Below are 23,749 nucleotides of genomic sequence, written 5' to 3'. Positions count from 1 at the left end.
CATTGTGTAAGACAGTGTAGCGATTCCTCAAGGGTCTAGAACTAGAAATACCATTTGACCCAGCCATCCCATTACTGGGTATATACCCAAAGGGTTATAAATCATGCTGCTATAAAGACACATGCACACGTATATTTATTGCAGCACTATTCACAATAACAAAGACTTGGAAACAACCCAAATGTCCATCGATGACAGACTGGATTAAGAAAATGTGGCACATGTACACCATGGAATGCTATGCAGCCATAAAAAAGAATGAGTGCATGTCCTTTGTAGGGACATGGATGAAGCTGGAAACCATCATTCTCAGCAAACTATCATAACGACAAAAAACCAAACACCACATGTTCTCACTCATAGGTGGGAACTGAACAATGAACATTTGGACACAGTAAGGGGAACATCACACACCGGGGCCTGTTGCGGGGTGGGGGCTTGGGGGAGAGATAGCATTAGGAGACATACCTAATGTAAATGATGAGTTAATGGGTGCAGCACACCAACATGGTACATGTATACATATGTAACAAACCTACACATTGTGTACATGTACTCTAGTACTTAAAATATAATAATAATAATAAAGTAAAAGTAGAATTCTGTGATTCAGCAGTTCCATTTCTGGGTATATACTCAGAAGAACTGAAAGCAAGAACTTGGGCAGATAGTTGAAAACCCATGTTTAGCAGCATTAGTCACAATAGCCAAAAGGTGGAAGCCACTCAAGTGTCCATTGATGGAAGAATGGATAAAGAAAATGTTCACACATATGTACACACAGAAAGAGAGTGGGGTGGGGAAGAGAGAGAGATGCAATGGGAATATTATTCAGCCTTAAAGAGGAAGGAAATTATAACACATGCTACAACATAGGTGAACCTTGAAGACATGCTAAGTGAAATAAGCCAGTTATAAAAGCACAAATATTGTATGATTTCACTTAGATGAGATATCTAGAGAAATCAAATTTATAGAAACAGAAAGTACAATAGTTATTGCCAGGATCTCGGGGAGGAGGAAGTGAAGAGGTTAACAATAGGTACAAAGTTTCAGCTGGGGAAAATGAAAATGTTCTGGAGATGGATGGTGGTGATAGTTGCCCAATAATGTGAATACACTTAATGTCACAGAACTGTACACTTTAAAATGATTAAAACTATAAATTTGATACGTATTTTACCACAATAAAGAATTACCAGGCATGCAAACAAGCAAAAGAAAAACTAACCAATTATAATAAGAATCCAGAAATCACACAGATTATAGAATTAATAGGCAAGGGCATTAAAGCAGTTGTTTATATTGCATATGTTCAAGAAAATAGAGGAAATTATGAGTAGAGAAATGTAGGATTTAGATTTAAAAGAACCAAATTGAACTTTAGAGGTAGAAAATACAATATAATATCTCAAGTGATGAATAAACTGAATGATCCACAACATATTACTGCTGGAATTGCTGCAGGAGGAAGATCAGCATACTTAAAAACAGCAGTATAAACTATCCAAATGAAACACAGATAGAAAAAGAACTGAAAAAGAAAGCATCAGTGAGCCATGGAACAACTTCACGTTGCCTATAACGTATGTAACTGGAGTCCTGAAGGAGAGATAGGGAGCATATAAGTAGTTATTAGAAAAATAATGCTTGAAAAATTGTTGAATACTATGAAAATTATAATTTCACAAATCAGAGAAGCTCAATGAACCCCAAGCAGGAGGAATATGAAATAAACCACACAAGGCACATCATCATCAAATTGCTGAAAACCCATGATAAAGAGAAAAATCTTAAGAGCAGCGAGAGAAAAACAAGCACATGATATACAGAAGATCAAAGAATGACAGCAACTTCTCGTCAGAAACAGTGCAAGCCAGAATACAGTGGAGCAGGATTTTTAAGTTCTAAAAGGAAAAGAAGTTGTTAAGCTAGAATTCTATACCAAACAAGAATGTCTTTCAAAAATAAAAATGAAATGAAGACGTTTGCAGACATATACAAAAGCTTAGAGAATTAATCACAAGCATATCAGTACTACAAGAAGTGTTAAATGAAGTCCTTCAAGCAGGAAGAAAATGATGACATGGAAAAAATGGATCTCTGCAAAGCAATGAGGAAAATTTGTGGGTAAATATAATAAAATTTGTAGGTACATATAATAATTCAAAAATAGCTAGGAACTCCTAAAAGAGCAATGTGCAGAGAGTAATCCCATTAGCTATTAAAACATACTTTAAAGCCTCTATAATTAAAATTATATGGAACTGGCACGTGAATAGACAGGCTGAGCAGTGTAAAGTAAATAGCAAATCCAGAGATAGATCTGACTGTATATGAAAATCTGCTATATGATAAAAGTAGTGTTGTAGTTTGCTGGAGCTGCCAGTGAAATACCACAGACTGTCTGGCTTAAACAACAGAATTTTTTTTTCTCATAGTTCTAAAGGCTAGAAAGTCCAAGGTCAAGATTCTGGCCGGGATTGGTTTCTAGTGAGGGTCCTCTTCTTGCTTGCAGACAGCCACCTTATGGCTGCCTTCTCACTGTGTTCTCACAGGAGAAGGAAGAAGGAAGGGAGAGAAGTAGAGGGAGAGGGAGAGAAGTGGAAGGAGAGAGGAAGAGAAGTGGAGGGAGAGGGAGAGAGTTCTTCCTCTTATAAGGCCATAGTTCTGTCAAATTAGGGCTGTACCCCATGACTTCACTTAACCTTCATCATCTCCTAACAACCCTGTCTCCAGGTACAGTTATATTGGGCATTAGGACTTCAACATATTAATTTGGGGGATGGAGATTCAGTCCATGATGGTTGGCATGTTAAATTGGACAAAATTGACTTTTTCATAAGTGACATTGGGATAAGTTGATAGCCGTTAGGAAAAGATACAATTGAATCCATATATCACAGCATATGTCAGAATAAACTGCACGTGCATTAGAGATCAAAATGTAAAAAAAATGACTATATGAGTACTAGGAAAACAAATTCCTTTATAAACTTGGGGTGGGGAAAGCCTTTTTAAATATGACTCAAAGTCTACATAGACCAATAAATTTTACTTTGTAAAACGTTTTTAGAGAAAAAAAATACTCCAAGCAAAGCTAAAAGACAAATGATAAATGGGAGAAAATATTTGCAACATAAAGCACAGATAAATCTCCCTAATTCATAAAGAACACCCATAAATAGAAAAATTTTTAAAGACTAAAACCTATAGAAAAATGATCTTAAGGCATGAACAGTTGACAGAAGATACACAAATGGTCCTCAGACGTATGAAAATACACACCACCCTTAATAAAATAACTGCAGATTAAAACCACACTGAGACATTCTTTCTTACCAGATTGACAAAAATTCAAAAACTTGAGGAGACAGCAAGGCTGTGGGGAAATAAGCGTTCTCATTTTTTTTGCTGGGAAAATGCAGAATGGTACAATTCACACTGGAGAGGGAGGGCATACAATTCAGCAGTATCTGAGAAAAGCCACGTATGCATTTATTAGTTGACCCAGGGATCCCACTTCAGGAATTTGATTTTAAAGATATACTTCCACAAAAATAAAGCAACATACACATGGTTATTTTTTTTGCAACATTAAGAGATTGATTGAATGTAATATAGTACATTCACACAATGAAGTACCATTCAACCATAAAATAGAATGAGGAAGAGCTCTATAAACTAATATGGAGTGATTTCTAAGATATATCATTAATGTGAAAAAAGAAAATTGCAAAAAGTATATATAATACGCTAACTTGAGAAAGAGAAGGGGAAATATGTATGTATACACATATACACACACATATAACACATGAGATTATATATTTTAAATTTATTTCTATAAAAAGAAACACAGGAATATCAAGCCAAAAAATAATGAAAAGGTCACCCATTAGGCATGTCTTGGAATAAGGTAGAAAGTACCGGGATAAGAATCAGGCTTTTGAGAATACTTTTTAATATTATTTTGACTTTTGAATTAAATATTTTACTTAATAAATAAAATTAAAAAAGATGAACAAAGCAAACTCTAAAATTGGTTAGAAACAAATGAAACTGAATCAAATGGATATCATAACATTGAAAAAACTATTAATTCAAATAAATTTTTAATATAGAAGCCTTCACAGTGATACCTTTAATATGGGGCATATTCTAAGGAAAAAATAGACTGCAAAGAAATTCTGACTTCTTAATAATGTTTGTGGTTTTGGCGTGGCCATCTGAGACTAATTTTCTGATACTGAAAATAGAGTGAATGAATAAGTAAGATTCTAATATGGAAAAAGATGAGGAAGAACCCTATAGTACTGGATTTGAATTGGAGAGTATCTGTATCTACTCTGGCCTTTAAAATATATGTATGCCTCCTATTCAAGTAATACATATAAGTAACATATGACTTGTATATGTATTTGTATATACATATGGCTTTCCAAGCACTGTTCATTGAAAAGGCCTAGAAGCAATTACATCTCAATAGCAATGAGGACACCTTGAGTTTGGTTTCTGAAAATCACCTGATACACCTGTAATCCCAACACTTCGGGAGGCAGAGGCAGGAGGACCCCTTGAACCTAGGAGTTCGAGACCAGCCTGAACAACATGGCAAGACCCCCATCTCTACCGGAAAACATTAAAAATGAGCTGGACATGGTGTGACACACCTGTGGTCCCAGCTACTTGGGAGGCTGAGGTGGGAGTATCCCCTTGAGTCTGGGAGGTCGAGGCTGAAGTGAGCCATGATCATGCTATTGCACTGCAGCCTGGGTGACAGAGTAAGACCCTTCTCAAAAAAAAAAAAAAAAAAGAAAATTAAAGTTGGAGGGAAGAAGTCTCCTTTACATAATGCCAGCCAATAAATATAGAAAGAAGGAGGCCGGGCACAGTGGCTCACACCTGTAATCCCAGCACTTTGGGAGGCCAAGATGGGTGGATCACATGAGTTCAGGAGTTTGAGACCAGCCTGGGCAACATGGTGAAACTCTGTTCCTACAAAAAAATACAAAAATTACCTGGGCGTGATGACACGTACCTGTGGTGCCAGCTACTCAGGAGGCTGAAATGGAAGAATTGACTGAGCCTGGGAAGTTGAGGCTGCAGTAAGCCAAGATCTTGACACTGAATTTCAGCCTGGGGGACAAAGCAAAACCCTGTCTCAAAAAAATATGTAGAAAGAATGAGAGAAAATTACTTTTTTGCAACTATTTAAATAATTGAGTCAGGCAAGAGTAACCAATAAATGCTAAAACCATTAGGTAAAAAAACATACTGAGGAATAGGATATTCACAGTCTCAAAGTTTCTCTCCACTGATTGCCTATTAATTACAAAGGGAAGTTACAGTGAAGAACACTGTCAGTCACCTCTTAACATGTGATCAAATTTTGTATCTTCAATAATTAGACAAACTGACATTATGTGCCTCCTGCAGTATTGCAATGAGAAATACTCCACATCACCTGTATAGTGTTTTTTACCAAATCTCTTTAGCAGGCCAGGCCTAGTGGCTTATGCCTGTAATCCTAGCCAGCACTTTGGGAGGCTGAGGCGGGATGATTACTTGAGGCCAGAAATTCAAGACCAGCCTGGGCAATATAGCAAGCCCACCATCACTACAAAAAAATAGAAAAATTGGACAGGTATGGTGGTGCACACCTTTAGTCCTAGCTGCTCAGGAGGATCGCCTGAGCCCAGAAGTTGAAGGATGCTGTGAACCTTGCACCACTGCACACCAGCCTGGGCAACAGAGCAAGACCCTATCTCTAAATAAATAAATAAATAAATAAGCTCTTTAGCACGAACGTAATCATGAGGAAACAAATCAGAAGAAATCCAAACTATGGGACATTCTGTAAAATATAATCCAGACTCTTCAAAAATGTCAGTATCATACAAAGCAAACAAAGGGCAACAGGACTCTTCTACATTAATTCTACATTAAAGGAGACTGAAGAAACATGACAACCAAATGCAGTATGTAATTCTTGATTGGATCCTGTATTTAAAAATCAAACAGTTTTAAAGAACATTTTAGGGACAAATAAAAATATTTTTAATTAAATTTCCTGAGTGTGATAATACTGCAATTTTGTAGGGGAATGTCTTTTTTCAAATATACTGATGTATTTAGGGGTGAAGTGTCGTAACATCTCCGACTTTCACATAGTTCAGGAGTGGAAGTATATTAATATATGTAGATGAAAAGCAGATGTGGGAAAATGGTAATAGTTGTTGCATCTAGTTGAAGGGTACATAGTTGTTCATTATATAGTTTTTGCTATTTTCTCTAGGTTTATAACTTCAAAATAAAATTTAAAAAATAAAATTATATAATTGTACATATGCATGTGTGTTCATGTTCCTCAGGCCTCCTCTGGGCTTCTTTCTAGAGTTGCTGAATCAGAAACTCTAGATAATGGGGCTTGGGATTCTGCATGGCAAAATGGCTGTCCTGAGATTCTGGCACAACTGGTCTTTATTTGGAAAACATTGCTCTAGAAGAGCATCCTTTTACATTAAAATCTTGTATGGTGTATATGTATACGTATGTGTGTTCTGTTCTCATAAGGGATATTACTCCCTTGCAGAGGAGTCCTCCAAGGACAAAGCATGTAGTAGAGTAGAATGATTCTCCTCAGTTATCTCAAAGCTGCCACTCTTCTCCTCACAGCTCCGTGTTATTACTGACTGATTCTTCTACTTAATACTGTGATTGTTTCTTCTAAAGAGAGCTGCCTAGAGCATAGTTCTCAAACTTGGCTACCTGTTAAAATCACTTAGGGAGCTCTTAAAATTTTCAGGGTCTAGGCCTTAACTTCAGATCAGTTAAATAAGAATTTCTGGGAGTGGATCTGATGTATTCTTTAATGTTCCCCAGGGGATTCCAGTGTCCAAGTTTGAGAGTCACTGAGCTAGAGTAGAAGTTAGCCTCTATTGAGGCCCCTGGTCAAGTGAGTCAGGATCTCAGTGTAAACTGCTTACCTAGCAAATTTGGTCACATGCTGTAGTATATACAGTGACTTGAAAGGAATCCTTTGTATGTTTCTATCACTGATCAATTCCTGGTGTGAATGCTGTTCTGTTACCTGCCACGAGAGGGCATGGACTATGATTAGATTATAGTCCTGCTGCTCCACATGTATGTATGTATGTATTGAGGCAGAGTCTCGCTGTGTCACTCAGGCTGGAATGCAGTGGCACAATCATAGCTCACTGCAGCCTCGACATCCCCAGGCTACAGCAGTAATCCTGCATGAGCCTCCCACGTAGCTGGGAATACAAGCACACACCACCACACCTGGCTAATTTTTTCTATTTTTTGTAAAAACAAGGTCTCACTATGTTGCCTAGGCTGGTCTTTAAATTCTGGGCTGAAGTGATCCTCCTGCCTCAGTCTCCCAAAATGCTGGGATTACAGGTGAAAGCCACTGTGCCCGGCCTGCTGCTCCACACTTAAATCCAGTTTCATCAGTTAGCCAGTTTAAATAGATGGACCCTAGCTTATCCAGTGGTCCCATAGTTTTGGGAGCACTTAGAAGCACTTTAGAAATGGTTCTTTATGAAGTTTTAAAAAATAAATCCTTGGTAAACACAGAGCACTTGCAGCCTGTGTTTGGAATTAAAAGAGATCTGACTTTGTAACATTAACTTAGCCACTCACTACCTTAGTTGTGTGACTTTACCTTGGACTTTTACAAGGTAAAAGTCGCTTTACCTTGACTTTTAACGTTGAGTTTCAGGGGCCTCGCCTGCAAGATCATTAATAAATTCTGCCCTGTATGGTTTTTGTGGATTAAGTGGAATAACATGATAAAGCATTCACCAATTTTTGGCACTCATTTAATAAATGGAGGGTTTTTTCCTTAATTCAATAAAGCTATCAAGGATCTTCTAGTTGGAGAAGGCATACACATTAAACTTTTTAAAAAGAAAATTCAGATGGTGATAAGGGCTAGGAGTAAATAAAAAGGAAGCAGGATAGATTTAGGAGGCTATTTTGGGTAGTCAAGGAACACCTTTCTGAGGAAGTGATATCTCAGCAAATAACTAACTGTAAAGAGTTGATTAAAAGGTGTTTGAGGCAGAGAGAAACAGCTTGGTATATTTGAGAACAGAAAGACCAATGAATGGGGGTACAAGGGAGTGGTAAGAGATGAATAATGAGGAGTAAGCAAGGTCCAGATCATGTAAGCCTTGTAAACATGAATAATAAAGAGTTTAGATCTGTTTTGTGTTGTGAAATTTAAGCATAAGGTAATGTGACCTGATTTATATTTTTAAAAACTAAACATATTATTCTGGCTGCAAAAGTAGAGGCCTGAGGTCCAATTAGAAAGCTATTGCAGTTGTCTAGGCAAGGTTTGACTCTGGCTTAGATAGGGTAATATAGCAGTAGAGATGGTGAAATGTGGGTTGATCTAGCATATATTAAGCAGGAAAGCCATCAAGACTTGCTGATTAATTGGGTTTGGTGGGTGATAGAAAGGGAAAAATCAAGGATGACTTCTGGTCTTTTTGGTCTGAGCACCTGGGTTTAGTAGGGGGTGCCACCTATTAAACTGAGATGGGATAACTGGAGGAAAGAACAAGTTTGGAGGGAATAGTAGAATCAAGAGTACTGTCTTAAACTTACTCATTTTATGATTTCTTAGACATCCAAGTAGAGTTATAGACTGAGGTAGTTGGATATGTGAACATGAAACCCAGAGCAGAGGTTGGGCTAGATATATAAATTGATAGTCATCATTTAACAGGAAGAAACTGGGGGCCAAGAAAAAGACAGAAGCAATGACTGATCACTGAGGTACTCTACATTTAGAGGTTAGGATTTCCTCTTACCCACCTGTCCTTTTCCTTATAGACACCGTAGGTCATTGCCTAATTTGAATATAGCCTCAAATTATTGTTTTTATCTTCCTTATTTTCTCTCTTTCATAAGTTTATGACTCCAACTCTTCTTACCTAGAGACAGTGTGGTAAGACTGAGTGATAAAATATTTGAAGATATTAATGTGATGATTAGTTATGAAAGCTCTGGAGACAAAGTAGTTGGGTTCATATCCTGACTCTGCCATTTACTAACTTACTCACTTTGGATATTTTACTTAATTTCTCTAAACCTCAGTTTTTTCATCTATAGTTATAAAAATAATAGCCAGTATTTAACTCCTGCCTATATGCCAGGCAGTGTTTTAAGTCCTTTGTGTGTATTAGCTTATTTAATCCTTAGAACAGCCCATTGATTCTTATCCCACGCTGTTGTTGAGGAAACTGAAGCTAGAGAGAGGTTTTGTAATTTTCCAAAAGTTATATACCTGGTAAGCTGCAAAGCTGGATTTAAACTCAGGCAGTCTGGCACCAGAAACAGTGCTACTCTTCTAGTATCTGATTCAGAATAGTAGTAGTGATCCACTGCAAATGCTTAGCACAAGGGGCTGGCTCATGATATGTGTACAATAAACGTTAACTTTTGGAGGCAACGTAGTGTAATAAAACAGATAGTGTAATAAACATAGTGTAATAAAAGAGAACCAAATAAGAAGTCTTGGGGTTCCAGCCTGACACTATAAGATTGGCTTGTGTGACCATGAACAGGTTTCATAGCCTCTTGACTTGGCAGTTTTGTCATCTGCAATGTAAGATCTTTGTACTTCATGGCCTCTGAGGTCCCTTTCAATGTTAAAATTATCTACTATCTATGATTGCCCAAGAATATTGAGATAAATTATGGATATACTTGAATTTGAAGGGATAGAGTCCCATATCACCTAATGGGTTGAGGAATAAGATATCTTAGCAATTTCTTGGGTTCATAATATTCTGCTTTGTCCCTGTACTCTTGAAGAATCCTGCTGGTAGTGAAATATAGTAAAGAACCACAAACTTTTTTATCCAACCACCATGTATTGAAATCTGTCTCCACCATTTACTAGCATGATCCTAGACAAGCTGCTTCTCTGAGTTTTCATTTTATATCATCTATAGAGTAGGGATAATAATAGTGCCTGCCCATGTTATTATTTCAAATACTGAGTAAGAAATGATGTATAAAATGTTTACTACATGGTAGGCATTCAATATATATTAACTATTATGATAATATTGTAATGATTTCCAGAGCTGAGAGGATTTTTTAGCTCCTTAAGCTTCAAATGAGATAGAAACCCCTCAGTAACCCCTACCTCAAAAATGGAATTGGGAATTACATGGCTAGGCACTCTACTCATTGATAACTATAGGCATGAAACCTGAATTTTCTAATTGTGCAGGCCTCCCTGTACCAAGGTGTACAGACCACTTCTCTAAAACAGTAGTGCCTTGCTTTACCTTATCCGTAGGTGTACCAAACCACTCATGGCAAAGCTGCTCTGGGTTTGGCTTGCTTCAGCCCTCCCTGACCTAAGGAGAGTTGTTTTCCCACATACACACCACGCCTGAATTTCTGGAGGGATTTAATTTTTTAAAACCACAGTCAAAAGAAGAGTAGCAGTTAAAAAGCCAGCTCAAACCAGGTTAGAGAGGGAAAAAAAGGAGGAGGCAGGAATTATTAACTTATATAACCAAGAAGTCCAAGGATCTATGTGGTGTTGAGTGTCTGAGTACAGGGTTTTAAACACTGTTATGTCTCTCCATTCCATGCCTTACTTTGGCTTTATTCTCAGGTCTGTTCTCCATGTAGCAGTGCCCAAACCGCGAACATACTTATGAGCATGTTCTCAGACAAAGATTTTCTTCTCCCATGTCAATCTCATGTCAGAAAACAACTGGCCTAACTTGGGACATAGACACATATACACTCTTGGTCTAGGGGAATTTGATGCTCTTAAAGAGCTTCTTTTTACTCTTAATGCAAAATGAAGACTTTTGGATAGGACGATCCTCTCCAAAGTCATTCCTTGGTCCTTAGTTGTTTAAGTAAACAATGAACTTCAAAACGTATTTTGTACTCGGTGTGTGTTTGTGTGCAAGACAGAAAGTGATAGAGAAGTAGTGAGTTAGTTTATACTGAGAGGAACCAAAATTATTTACTTATACATTAGGTTTATCAGTTGACATGTTTGGTTTCTTCTTAAGAGATTATTAGATCCCCTTTCATATTCTACTGTCCAGATCGTCTCTAAGTAGTTGTTAATCCTATCACATCATTTTTGGATTTTTCAAGGGAAGTTTTCTAGGTATTATGTTGTGTGTTCTGTAATACTTGTCGTAGTCAGGAAACTTGGTTTGGAGACTCTGTCCCACTATTTATAGCATTACCTTGGACAAGTTACATTATCTCTTATGTGCCTCATTTTCTTCTTCTGTCTAATGAGGTGTTTCTTCTTTTTAACCCTTAAGTCCTTTCTTAACAGTCTGTGATTCTGTAACTATCACAGCATAGGAGTAGCTGGATTGCAAAGGCAGAACTTGATATCACCATTCATTTTTGAAACATTTTTAATCTGTTGCCCATTATGCTTGCTGCAGGATTTCGGCTGAATGCATCTTCTTGGCCCATGTTCCTTTTGAAGACATTAAATGGAGCAGAGATGGCTCCCATCAGGATTTTCCACAAGGTATGCTAACCCTCATATATCACCAACTCCCAGCTGCTTAAGGTTAAATATTGAGCCATTGATGTCCACATTTACTTATGGCCTGAAGATGCCTTCTCAGAAATTAGTTCAGAAGGATTTTTTTAGTAGCTTATGAAGCAGCAATTATCCCCAGAGGAATATATTAGACTATAAGGTCCCATATATTAGATTATATGGTCCCAGCTGCCAGTAATCTCTGTCTACCTGTCGGGGTTGTTAAGAAGTTAAAATGTATTATTAGTAGAATGTATGAAATGTAATACAAATCTAAAGGAGCTATTCTTATTATAGATCTTGGAGTTCTGTACAGTTCATGTTCTAAACAGAGAAAAGAAGGAGACTATTTTTTTTACTGCCTACAATATGTTTAGGAATTTATATATACTATCTCATGTAATACCCACAGCTAACTTTATGAACTAAGAATTAGTATTTCCATTTAAAAATTAAGGAAACAAATACTTTTGAATTGGGAGCTTGCTCAAGATCATGTGGCCAGTAAGTAGCAGAACAGGGACCCAAAACCTGTATTTGTTCTTGCTTCTCAAGAAGTGAGGCAGTGAGTCTATCTGTTGAATTTTCTAATGGGGTAAAAGTTACTGTAAAGTGTATTGAATTAGTTTTGCCTGTGCTGCTAGTTAAGTCTCAACACTAAGAGCATCCTACTTCTGAATTACCTAGCACCTATGTAACTCGGGAGTAGTTATTGTATTCTTTGGGACTAGAAATAAAGATGAGTTTTAGACTTTGCTATGCCAGCTATGCAGTTAAAATCTTAAAGGGATCTGCCAAGACTCCAAGTAGAATGTTTAACTTTTGGATCAGTGGAGGGGGAAAATAGAAGAAAACTCAGTTGATTGAAAAGGAGAAAAAAAGAACTTTGGAAATTGAAATTAAATAAAAACGTAGGCAATAAGATAGTTGTAATAAATTCAGATACATTAATTATCACAAGAAATGAGCTTAAGCTCATTATAATCATACATAGATCAGATTTTTAAAAATCTAGCTATATGCTATGTATAAGAGACACTAAACATAATGACAAAAATGTTGAAAGTAAAAGAATATCTACAGAGAAGGGGGATGATGGAAAACAAATTTTTTAATTTTTAAAAAATAAAAGAATATGAAAGATGTGTCAGATGAACTTTTATCAAAATAAAACTGATATAAACTATATGGAAATCACACAAGACTTTGATACTAAAAGTCTAAATGATGCTAAAAGCATTGAGTCCAGGAATTTGAGACCCGCCTGGGCCACGCGTAGCAAGACCCTGTCTCTAGAAAAAATTTAAAAATTAGCTGCGAGTGGTGGCATGTGCCTGTAGTCCCTGCTACTTGGGAGGCTGAGGTGGAAGAATCGCTTAAGCCCAGGAGGTTGAGGCTGCAGGGAGCTGTGTTTGCACCATTGCACTCCAGCCTGGGTGACACAGCAAGACCCTGTTTCTAAAAATAAATAAATAAAACACATTAAAGAGGTCACTATCTAATGATAAAGTACAGCTCACCAGGAAGACAAAACAGTCATAAATGTACATACTCCTACAAAATGTAATCTCAAAGTATAATAGAGCAAAATTTGACAAAAGTACATGGTAAAATTGGAAAATCCATAAATCACAGGAATATTTTAAGATTTATCTCTTAACAGTCAAGCACACAAAGAATTTGTAACAATCAAGCACACAAGAATTTGTATGTCAGTCAGCATAAGCTAATAATCAGTATCGAATAAGTTGGTCAATTTTTAAAAATCACTTTATTTGCATTTAAAAGTAACAGTTAAATTTGAATGATTTGAAAATAAATTTTTTAAATGCCACTTATGATAGCAATGGAATTGTAATTTGCCTAGAAAAAAATGTTAGTGAAAAAGCATGAGATATTTATAGAGGAAATTTTTAAATGTATGTTGAAGAAATCTGCATTAAAGAAATCTTGGCCAGGCACGGTGGCTCATGCCTATAATCCCAGCACTTTTTGGGAGGCCGAGATGTACGGATCACTTGAGGTCAAGAGTTTGAGACCAACTTGGGCAACATGGTAAAACCCGATCTCTACAAAAAATACAAAAATTAGCCTAGTGTGGTGGCACGTGCCTGTAATCTCAGCTACTTGGGAGGCTGAGGTAGGAGGATCACTTGACCCTGGGAGGCAGAGGTTGCTGTGAGCCAAGATTACACCACTGCACTCTAGCCTGGGTGACAGAGCCAGATCCTTTCTCCAAAAAAGAAAGAACGAACGAAATCTTAGCAAATGGAAAAGACTATCATGTTTATGGATGGGAAGGCATGATAGTATATAATAAAGGTTATTTCCACCCAAATTCATCTATAAATTCATTGTAATTCCAGTCAGAATCCTAATAGGGTTTGTATATGGAACTTGAAAAACTAATTGAAATGTATATGAAAGATGGAGAATGAACAGCAAAAACAATATTGAAGAATGACAAAGTAGGGGTACTTTTCCTAGCAGATATCCATTTAATAAGACTATGTTATTGTTACAGGATCAGGCAGTAAGATTAAGGGAACAGAATAGAATGTACAACACAGTTTTTGAAACTTGATCTGTGTAACTGCATTACAAATTAGCACCCAGGAACTGTCCACAATTCTGGTGAAAGTATACAATGTTACAACCACTTTGGAGGACAAATTAACAATATTTGATAAAGCAGAAGATGTATATATCTGCCCTATAACCCAGGAATTCTACACCTAGATGTATAACCTAAAGAAGCCTTCCCACATGTGTACAAAGAAGTGCGAGAATGTTGGTTAAAACTCTTTTAAAATAGTAAACAATTGGGCTGGGTGCTGTGGCTCACGCCTGTAATCCCAGCACTTTGGGAGGCCAAGGCGGGTGGATCACGAGGTCAGGAGATCGAGACTATCCTGGCTAACACAGTGAAACCCCGTCTCTACTAAAAATACAAAAAAAAAAAATTAGCCAGGTGTGGTGGTGGGTGCCTGTAGTCCCAGCTACTCAGGAAGCTGAGGCAGGAGAATGGTGTGAACCCGGGAGGCAGAGCTTGCAGTGAGTGGAGGTCGCACCACTGCACTCCAGCCTGGGTGACAGAGCGAGACTCCATCTCAGAAAAAAAAAATTAGTAAACAGTTGGAAAGAACTTTAAGTGTCCAAAGGAGAATGAATAAATTTTGATATATACATACAATGAAATACTATTACGAGTTAAAATGGACTCAAAATACTATTATGAGTTAAAATTTATCAACATGGGCAAATTTCAAAAGCATACTGTGGAACAAAAAAGCAAATTGTACAATGATATATGCAGTATACTACAATTTATATAAAATTTAAAAGCAGGCAAATAGGTATGTACGTATATAGTAAAATATAAAACATGCATGAGTAGCTGTTACCTCCATGGTAGGTGGAGGGGGAATGGAATATGGGAAGGGCACAAAGGGAGATTCAACTTTATCTGCAACCTTTTATTTCCTTTTTTAAAAAGCTGAAGCAAAGTTGTCAAAATGTTAGGATTAATAAAGTAATACTTTAAATATTTAAATATTTTAAATATTTTAAGTATTTAAATATTTTAAATACTTTAAATAAAGTAATACTGTAATTTAAAAGAAAGGCTATATATCCATTATAAATCTTATATAGCAGTCACTTTTTAATCATCCAAATGAGATAGTAGTCTATTGGCATAATGGCCTCTTTTTGTGTCTAGGTGTGTATATTTCTGTTTCTTATCTAGGAGCCACCATCACCTTCCCACAACTTCTTCAAAATGGGAATGAAGCTAGAAGCTGTGGACAGGAAGAACCCTCATTTCATTTGCCCAGCCACTATTGGGGAGGTTCGGGGCTCAGAGGTGCTTGTCACTTTTGATGGGTGGCGAGGGGCCTTTGACTACTGGTGCCGCTTCGACTCCCGGGACATCTTCCCTGTGGGCTGGTGTTCCTTGACCGGAGACAACCTACAGCCTCCTGGCACCAAAGGTAAAGGCCCATCTACATGCTCTTGAAATCATGACCCAGATGATAAGGGAGATTACCCAGGTCTGTCATGATCATGTCTTCACCAGTGTACTTCACTAGTATGCAGGGGAGGAGAAAGGGCCAGCAGCTTAGGTAACAACCCAGGTCTACCAGGGAGCAATTAGAAACAGTAAGTATTAAGTGTCAAATGAAGCCACATGTGGCATTTGGGATAAAGTAATAATTCCTTGCTCTACATATCCTGGTTTATTCTCAGGCAACTAGCTTTTCATCTCTCTTACTTTTGTCCCTAACCCATTTCAAAGTTTGAGTACTAGTATTCCCAAGGCACACACCTTCCTCTGACCCTAGGGGCTTTGGATAAGAGCTGGAGTAACACTGTATTGTGAAAATAGTTGAGAAGCACTGTAGCAGGATGATAAAAAGAACAAGCTTTGAAGTAAGATAGACATGGGCTTGAGGTCCATCTCTGCCTTTTATCAGTTGTGTAGTTCCTTAAACTACAAATTCCACATCATGAAGTAGAAAACCTACTTCATGAAGTTATTGTGAGGAATAAATGAGATTACATGGGTAAAATGCTTACATCTGATGACTAGCAAGTGCTAAACAAATTTTTATTGTATTACTGTTGCCATTATAGTTATATTCTATATTATAACTATAACATATATGATTATTACAATATGCTATATTATCATTATTATAATACTATTATTATAAAACTAACCACTACCAATGAGAGAGTATATATAAAGTACTAGAATAGTGCCAGAGACTAAATGAACAGTAAAATGATACAGATGATGACAGTGGAGAAGATCCAGAATAGATTTCGAGGTAGCTGCTTTTAGTAAAGATAATAATAATAATCTCATCCTCTTAAGTCTAAAAAGTACTGGTGAATCTGAGGGAATGAAAAATCTCCCTTCTTATTGTCTGAGGATCTCTTTTCTAAACCTCTGTTGAATTCATTCATTCAATTAGCCAAATATTTATTGAGCACCTAATTGTAAGCCAAGCTGAGAATACACAAGTGACAAAAATAAACAACATTGCTGTGCTCATGACGTTTCCATTCTAGTTGGCTGAAACAGGTGGTAAACATTTAAATCAAGAAATAAGATAATTTCATATAGATAATTTTTATAGACAGAAATAAAATAATTTCTTCTAAGGAAATAAAGTATGATGGGATAGTGATAAGGTATAATTGTAAAGGGTTTTTTTTTTTGTTTAACAGCTCTATTGAAATATAATTGACATAAGATAAATGGCATGTATTTAAAGTATACAATTTGAAAAGTTTTGACATGTGTATACATCCATGAAACCATTACCACAATGAAGGTAATGAACATATTTATCATTCACAAAAGTTGTTTGTAGAGGGGAAACTTGTTTAAGTAGAATTTCTTTTCAAGAAATTTGTCTGAAAAGTTGATACTTGAATTGAGACCTGAATGATGAGAAGGAGTCATCCAAGGAAAGAGACTTCCAAGCAGGCAGAAGGAACAACTCATATAATGATGCTGAGACATGAGTGAGTTTGCTCTGTCCCAAGGGCAGAAAGCAGACTGCTCTGGCTAGAATGCATTGCCTGAGCAAGAAAGTGGTACAAGGGGCTGGGTGCAGTGGCTCACATCTGTAATCCCAGCACTTTGGGAGGCTGAGGCAGGTGGATCACCTAAGTCAGGAGTTTGAGACCACCCTGGCCAACATGGTGAAGCCCCATCTCTACTAAAAATACAAAAATTAGCAGGGTGTGGTGGTACGTGCCTGTAATCTCAGCTGCTCAGGAGGCTGAGGCAGGAAAATCACTTGAACCCGAGAGGCAGAGGTTGCAGTGAGCCAAGATCGCACCAATACACTGCAGCCCAGGCGACAGAGAAAGACTCTATCTCAAACAAAAGCAAGCAGTACAAGATGATGTTGGAGAAGTGGGCAGGCGCCAAATCATGTAGGACCTTGTAAACCAGAGTGGGAATATTGGATTTTATTCTAAACATGTTAGGGAACCATTAGAAGGTACTAAGCCAGGGAAGTGACAAGATTTGATTTGCTTTAAAAAAATCACTTGAACTTGTATCCAGAATATAAAAGAACACTTATAACTCAATAAAAAAGACAACCCAAGCAAAGGATTTGGATAGATATTTCAACAGATAACATACACAAATAGCCAATAAGCACTTAAGATGCTCAATATCATTTGTCATTAGGGAAAGGCAAATCAAAGCCACAGTGAAATACCACTTCACACCCATGGATACAGCTATAAGCAAAAGACGGATAATAACAAATGTTGCTGAGGATGTGGAAAAACTGGAACCCTCTAACATTACTGGTGAGATTGGAAAATGCTACAACCACTTTAGAAAACAGTTTGGATGTTACTCAAAACGTTAAAGAGTTACCATGTGACCGAGTAATTCCATTCATAGATATATACCCAAGAGAATAGAAAACATATGTCCACACATAAAACACATAATGAACATTCATGGCAGCATTATTTGTAGTAGCCAAAAAGATAAAACAACCGAAATGTTCATCATCTGATAAATGGATAAATAAAATGTGGCATAACTATAGGACAAAATACTAATTGGCAATAAAAAAGGAATAAAGTACTAATACATTCTACAATATAGATGTATCTTGATAACATTATGCTAAATGAAAAAGCCAGTCACAAAATATAATCACTGATGATTACATTTATATGAAATGTCCAGAACTGGCAAAAACATATAGACAGAAGTAGATTCGTGGTTGCCAGTGGCTAGGGGAGGGAAAAAGGGAAATGACTGCTATTGGGATTTATTTTGAGGATAATGAAAATGTTTTAAAATTAGATAGGGGTGATGTTTGCACAACTCTGTGAATATCTTAGAAAACACTAAAATGTAGGGTGAATTTGTGGTATGTAACTTAATAAAGCTATTATCTAAAAAAAATCACTTGAGCTGGTCTGTGGAGAATGAGTTGTACAGTGGTAATTGTGGACAAGGAAGAAATGAGGTTGCTTGGATTAGGATAGTCGCACTGAGGTGGAGAGATCCTGGGGCAGAATGAAAGGGAAACACACTTTTCTTGGCTCAGGAAAGTGCCACTCCTCTCTATGATGCAAGAAACAAGTACCCTGGGGTCAGTATGGTAAATCCATTGTGAGGAAGCACTGTGAGGTAATAGTTCTATGGAAGCAGCAAGAAGAGAGGTTCGTTGGAACTGATAGCAGAGTCATTTTTGTTACTTGAGGCTAAAACAGGATAAGCCTTGGTGCTCTGAGCTTTATTCAGTTAATAGGTTGATTTTCTCATTTTCATGCCCAGGGAATTCACTGTTCTTTTGACTAATAAATCTAGAGCAGTTAGGTAGTTCTCCAGAGCCAACAGAGCTGACGGTCTTTGTGTCCAGGTTGCTGGATATGCATTCCTTTCTGGCAGCAAACCTTGCTGATAAGAAATATGACTCACTCTGTGGCTGATGCTTCCAGAGAAGTTTGCTGTTTTCCTCTCTTCTGTGTGTCTCTGGAGTCCTTAGATTTTCAACAGAAGATGGTCAGAGGACCAGGCTCAGAAGGTACAGAGAGGCCTTCCAGGTGACATTTCCAGATTAGGTGCTTCAGTCATCATTCCAGCAGTTAGGTGGTTCCCTCTAACAACTGTTGCCTCCCACACTTTACACCCTCAGTAAGTCCTACAAAAGTGCTTTCTATAACAGCAGAGGTTGGCCGGCAGTCTCAGTGTCCTGGCTAAGGAGCAAGTGATGCAATGTGGAAAAAATGTGGTTACTCAATTCATTTCACAAAACAAGTTGTTCTCTGTGTGTAAGCCTGTTCTCTTTCTAATCATACTGTTTCCTCCTCCTTTCCTACCTTCTGGTCATTAGTATGCAAATGTTAAAAATTCAGACTAAGATAATGTTTCTTACTCATGGCAAATAGGAAAAACCAATATTTATTTAATGTTCCTTTACACACAGATTTTCATTTTATCTTCTGGTAACTCTGAACAAGGTATAATTATTTTCAGATACATTTTATTTATGAGAAAACTGAAGCTCAGATAATTAAATGACTTGGCTCTGTTAATATCTGAGTCTAGAGAGTGAGACCATGGAGATCTTTTAGTAGAGCCACCTATCAGGACCAATATCACTGAGGCATATTGTTTTCACACTTGTCTCGCTGATACTCTCCCCATTCTCCTTTGGCCCTTCTTCAAAGCTTCATCTGAGACCCTGTATTTTGGCTTCCAAATCCTGATAAAAAATAGGAAAGAAGAAATATGGTGTAATATCAGAGCACTAAACTGGGTTCTAGTCCCAACCAGACCGCAAACTTGTTTACGTCATTGAACAAGTCATTCTTACATGTGAGAGACTGAACTACATGATCCCTAGTGGGCACTTTTACCTCTGTAATACTGTATGATTTAATGATCTTGGGAATAGGTAGCAGGTGACTCCTGTGCCTGTGTCTCCTACATGATTTTAGATTCATCAGCTCACCTATCTCTGCCTTTTTGAAGTAATTCCCATGTGCCAGCTGTCTGCTGCCTCTCTTTTTCTCCTTTTCTAAGCCAAGTAGTATCCCTTTTAGCTGCTAAACTCCTGTGACCAAGTGAACTCTGATGGGTAATAACTACCAAGCTTCCAATTAATCCAGAGTACTTGGTTATAAAAGGCAGAAGCTTTTTACTTTTAGCTTATTTGTGACTTAAAATAAAAGTGAAACAGATACATGCTTTACTTTTTAAATTTAAAAAGCAAAATGAAGTATTCAGTATATATGTCATGACTATGATGCTAATCATACCTTTAGCCATCATAATAATCCACTTGACTTCCTCTTGCTCTGATTTCAGGCTGGGAAAGCCAGTTTCAGATTATACCTTAGCTTCCTATGTAGATCGACAGCAGCAAGAGAACATGAGACCCAAGCTACTTTATATTTTTATTATAAATTAATATAGTGCTATTCTGGATTAGTACATTTGTTTCTTGTGACTTCATGTGTTGTTAAACTGGATCTGTCTGCTCTCTATATGCTAATCCAAATACAGGAGTCTAGTGGAGGTGCTGCACTTTAGCATACCTGTTAGAGTACATGGTCAGCCAGGCCTCTTTTACCCTCTCAGTCTACCCTTTCTGCCTGTGACAGGTTTCTTTGTACAAAGCAAAAATTTCAAAATCAGACTCAACATTGTGGCTCATGTACAGAATTCTTACCCTGGTCTGGAGGGTAATAATTTGATGCTTAAAAACAAAACTTCCAGAATATCTCTTCCTTTTTTTCTTTGGAAAGTGCTTTCCATACTTAAAGAAAGTTCTCTTTTTGTTGTAAAACCACGTAGGAAATTACGCCACAATCACTTTGGGATTCTGGGGCAGAAACAGTTAAAATTGTAATCCTAGGCTAGGCGCAGTGGCTCACGCCTGTAATCCCAGCACTTTGGGAGGCCGAGGCAGGCGGATCATGAGTTCAAGAGATGGAGACCATCCTGGCCAACATGGTGAAACCCCATCTCTACTAAAAATACAAAAATTAGCTGGGTGTGGTGGTGCGCACCTGTAGTCCCAGCTACTCAGGAGGCTGAGGCAGGAGAATCACTTGAACTTGGGAGGCAGAGGTTGCAGTGAGCCAAGATCGTGCCACTGCACTCCAGCCTGGTGACAGAGCGAGACTCTTATCTCAAAAAAAAGAAAAAAGAAAAAATTGTAATCGTAGACTACAGAGAGAAAAATGAGGATAGAGGCAAGAATAATACAACTAAGGCTAACTTGTAGGTCTCAACATGAGGTCACCTGATAGACTGATCTTCTTTATCCATCCATTTATTCAAATTCTAACTATCAAGTCATGATTAAGCACTAGTCATTGGTTCAGTTGATGGGGATTCTACCGTTGAGTGTTACAGTTTTGTGAACATATAGACCAATAAAGAATTACGACTTTGGAGGAATAAAGTACAGAGGGACCCCAACCTAGACTGAGGGGATTGGAGGTTGGAAATCTCTATAACCTCCCTTGAGCCTAACATGCCTAACATGGGCTGCTCTATAGCTATTGGGTAAATGGATGAATAAAGGACAAGACTTCCAAACGAAGGCTTCCAAATGAAGTGATGTCTAAGCTGAAACCTTAAGAATGGCTAGCAGTGAAAACTGATTAGTGTAGGGCCAGAAGTTAAGGGGAAAAAAAAAAAGTATGGTCAAGGAATTAAAAAATAGTTAAGGCCAGGCATAGTGACTCACGCCTATAATCCCAGCACTTTGGGAGGCAGAGGTGGGTGGATTATCAGGTCAGGAGTTAGAGACCAGCCTGGCCAATATGGTGAAACCCCGTCTCTACTAAAAATACAAAAATTAGCTGGGTGTGGTGGCTGGCGCTTGTAGTGCCAGCTACTCAGGAGGCTGAGGCAGGAGAATCACTTGAACCTGGGAGGGAGAGGTTGCAGTGAACCAAGATCGCGCCACTGCACTCCAGCCTGGGCGACGGACGAGACTCCATCTCAAAAAAGAACAAAAACAAACAAACAAAAAAAGTTAAATGGCTAGATTGTAGGGTGTAAGGAGAGGAGCAGAAAGAGATAAGGCACAGCAGAGGAAGACACAGAATGCTTCTCTCTTATAGACTGTCTTAAGGATCTGGATTTTTACCTTATGAGCATTGAGAACTGTATTAGGCCATTTTTGCATTGCCATAAAGAAATACCTAAGACTGGGTAATTTATAAAGAAAAGAGGTTTCATTGGCTCACAGTTCTGCGGGCTGTATAAACATGTTGCTGCATAGCTTGGCTTCTGGGGAGGCCTCAGGGAGCTTGTACTCATGGTGGAAGGCAAAGCCACAGCGGGCACATGGCAGTGTGGGGAGGGGGATGTCACACTTTTATGACAACCAGAACTCACTATCTCAAGGACAGAACCACACCAGGAGGAATCCACCCCCATGACTTAAACACCTCCCACCAGGCCCCACCTCCGATGTTGGGGCTTACAGTTTGACATGAGATTTGGGTAGGGACAAAATATCCAAACTAAATCAAGAACTATTGACTGGGCATGGTGGCTCATGCTTGTAATGCCGGCACTTTAGCAGGCTGAAGCGGGCAGATCACCTGAGGTCAGGGGTTCGAGACCAGCCTGGCCAAGATGGCAAAACCCTGTCTCTACTAAAAATACAAAAATTAGCTGGGCATGGTGGCGTGCCCTTGTAATCCCAGCTACTAGGGAGGCTGAGGCAGGAGAATCGCTTAAACCCAGGAGGTGGAGGTTGCAGTGAGCCAAGATTGTGCCACTGTATCTGTACTCCAGCCTGGGTGACAGAGTAAGACTCTGTCTCAAAAAAAAAAAAAAAAAAAAAAAACACAGACCTGTTGAATGAGCTTTTAAGTAATAGAGTTACAGCCCAGATTTGTGTTTTAGAAGGACCATTTTGGCAACAATGAAAGGACGGGTGGCTTCTAGATGCTGGAGTCAGGGATGTCCGTTAACAAGCTGTTATAATATTCCAGGTGAGAGAGAAAACTGAAGCAGTGACATTGTGGTGAGGATAAGATCGGAGTCGGGGTGGGGGCATATTCTTTGAATAAAGAAGACAAAATGCAAGTTCTTAAAGTGTATCACCTATTGTGACTATTTTATTTATTTAACAAGCCCGGTACAATGTAAAATAAACCAAGTTTTCAGTTTAAGCATTTATGAGTAGCTGAAATTCTCCTTTCTGTCATGCCTAGGAAATTGGGATTCTTTTCTACCTGGAGGCCATGTTAAATGGAACTAATTTATTAACTGCCTCTTTATGTCCCCAACACTTGGAACATGCCAATTATTACATAATATCTGTTAACTGAAATAGGTTATACTATATTTTCTGATTCCATTTCTATTCATCCTCATCTAAAGCCGGTATTCAGATATTCACTTAATTACAAAAAATAAGACGACTACTCACATCTATGACAATTTGGATAGATTAAAAGCTATTTACGGCCAGGCACAGTGGCTCATGCCTGTAATCCCAGCACTTTGGGAGGCTGAGATGGGTGGATCACCTGAGGTCAGGAGTTCAAGACCAGCTTGGCCAACGTGGTGAAACCCCATCTCTACAGAAATACAAAAAAAAATTAAAAATTAGCTGGGCGTGGTGGCAGGCACCTGTAATCCCAGCT

The 23,749-nt window shown here is 38.0% G+C and overlaps 1 protein-coding gene across 4 annotated transcripts in view; it reads left to right on the top strand.

The window, feature by feature from the left end:
* The window catches only part of SCMH1 (sex comb on midleg homolog 1 (Drosophila)), a 177,971-nt gene that overhangs the window by 42,728 nt on the left and 111,494 nt on the right, over window positions 1-23,749 (top strand). For all 4 annotated transcript variants that reach the window (XM_012001714.1, XM_012001712.1, XM_012001711.1 and 1 more), the window contains 2 exons: window positions 11,475-11,563; window positions 15,327-15,570. In XM_012001714.1, the coding sequence (XP_011857104.1) occupies window positions 11,475-11,563; window positions 15,327-15,570 (333 nt within the window). The remainder of the gene's footprint in view (window positions 1-11,474; window positions 11,564-15,326; window positions 15,571-23,749) is intronic.

The sequence above is a fragment of the Mandrillus leucophaeus genome, unplaced genomic scaffold (assembly GCF_000951045.1).
Source record: "Mandrillus leucophaeus isolate KB7577 unplaced genomic scaffold, Mleu.le_1.0 Scaffold67, whole genome shotgun sequence".
In the NCBI taxonomy this organism is placed as follows: Eukaryota; Metazoa; Chordata; class Mammalia; order Primates; family Cercopithecidae; genus Mandrillus; species Mandrillus leucophaeus.
The sequence above is the reverse complement of the archived record's forward strand: the minus strand, read 5'-3'. Positions and strand labels throughout refer to the sequence as shown.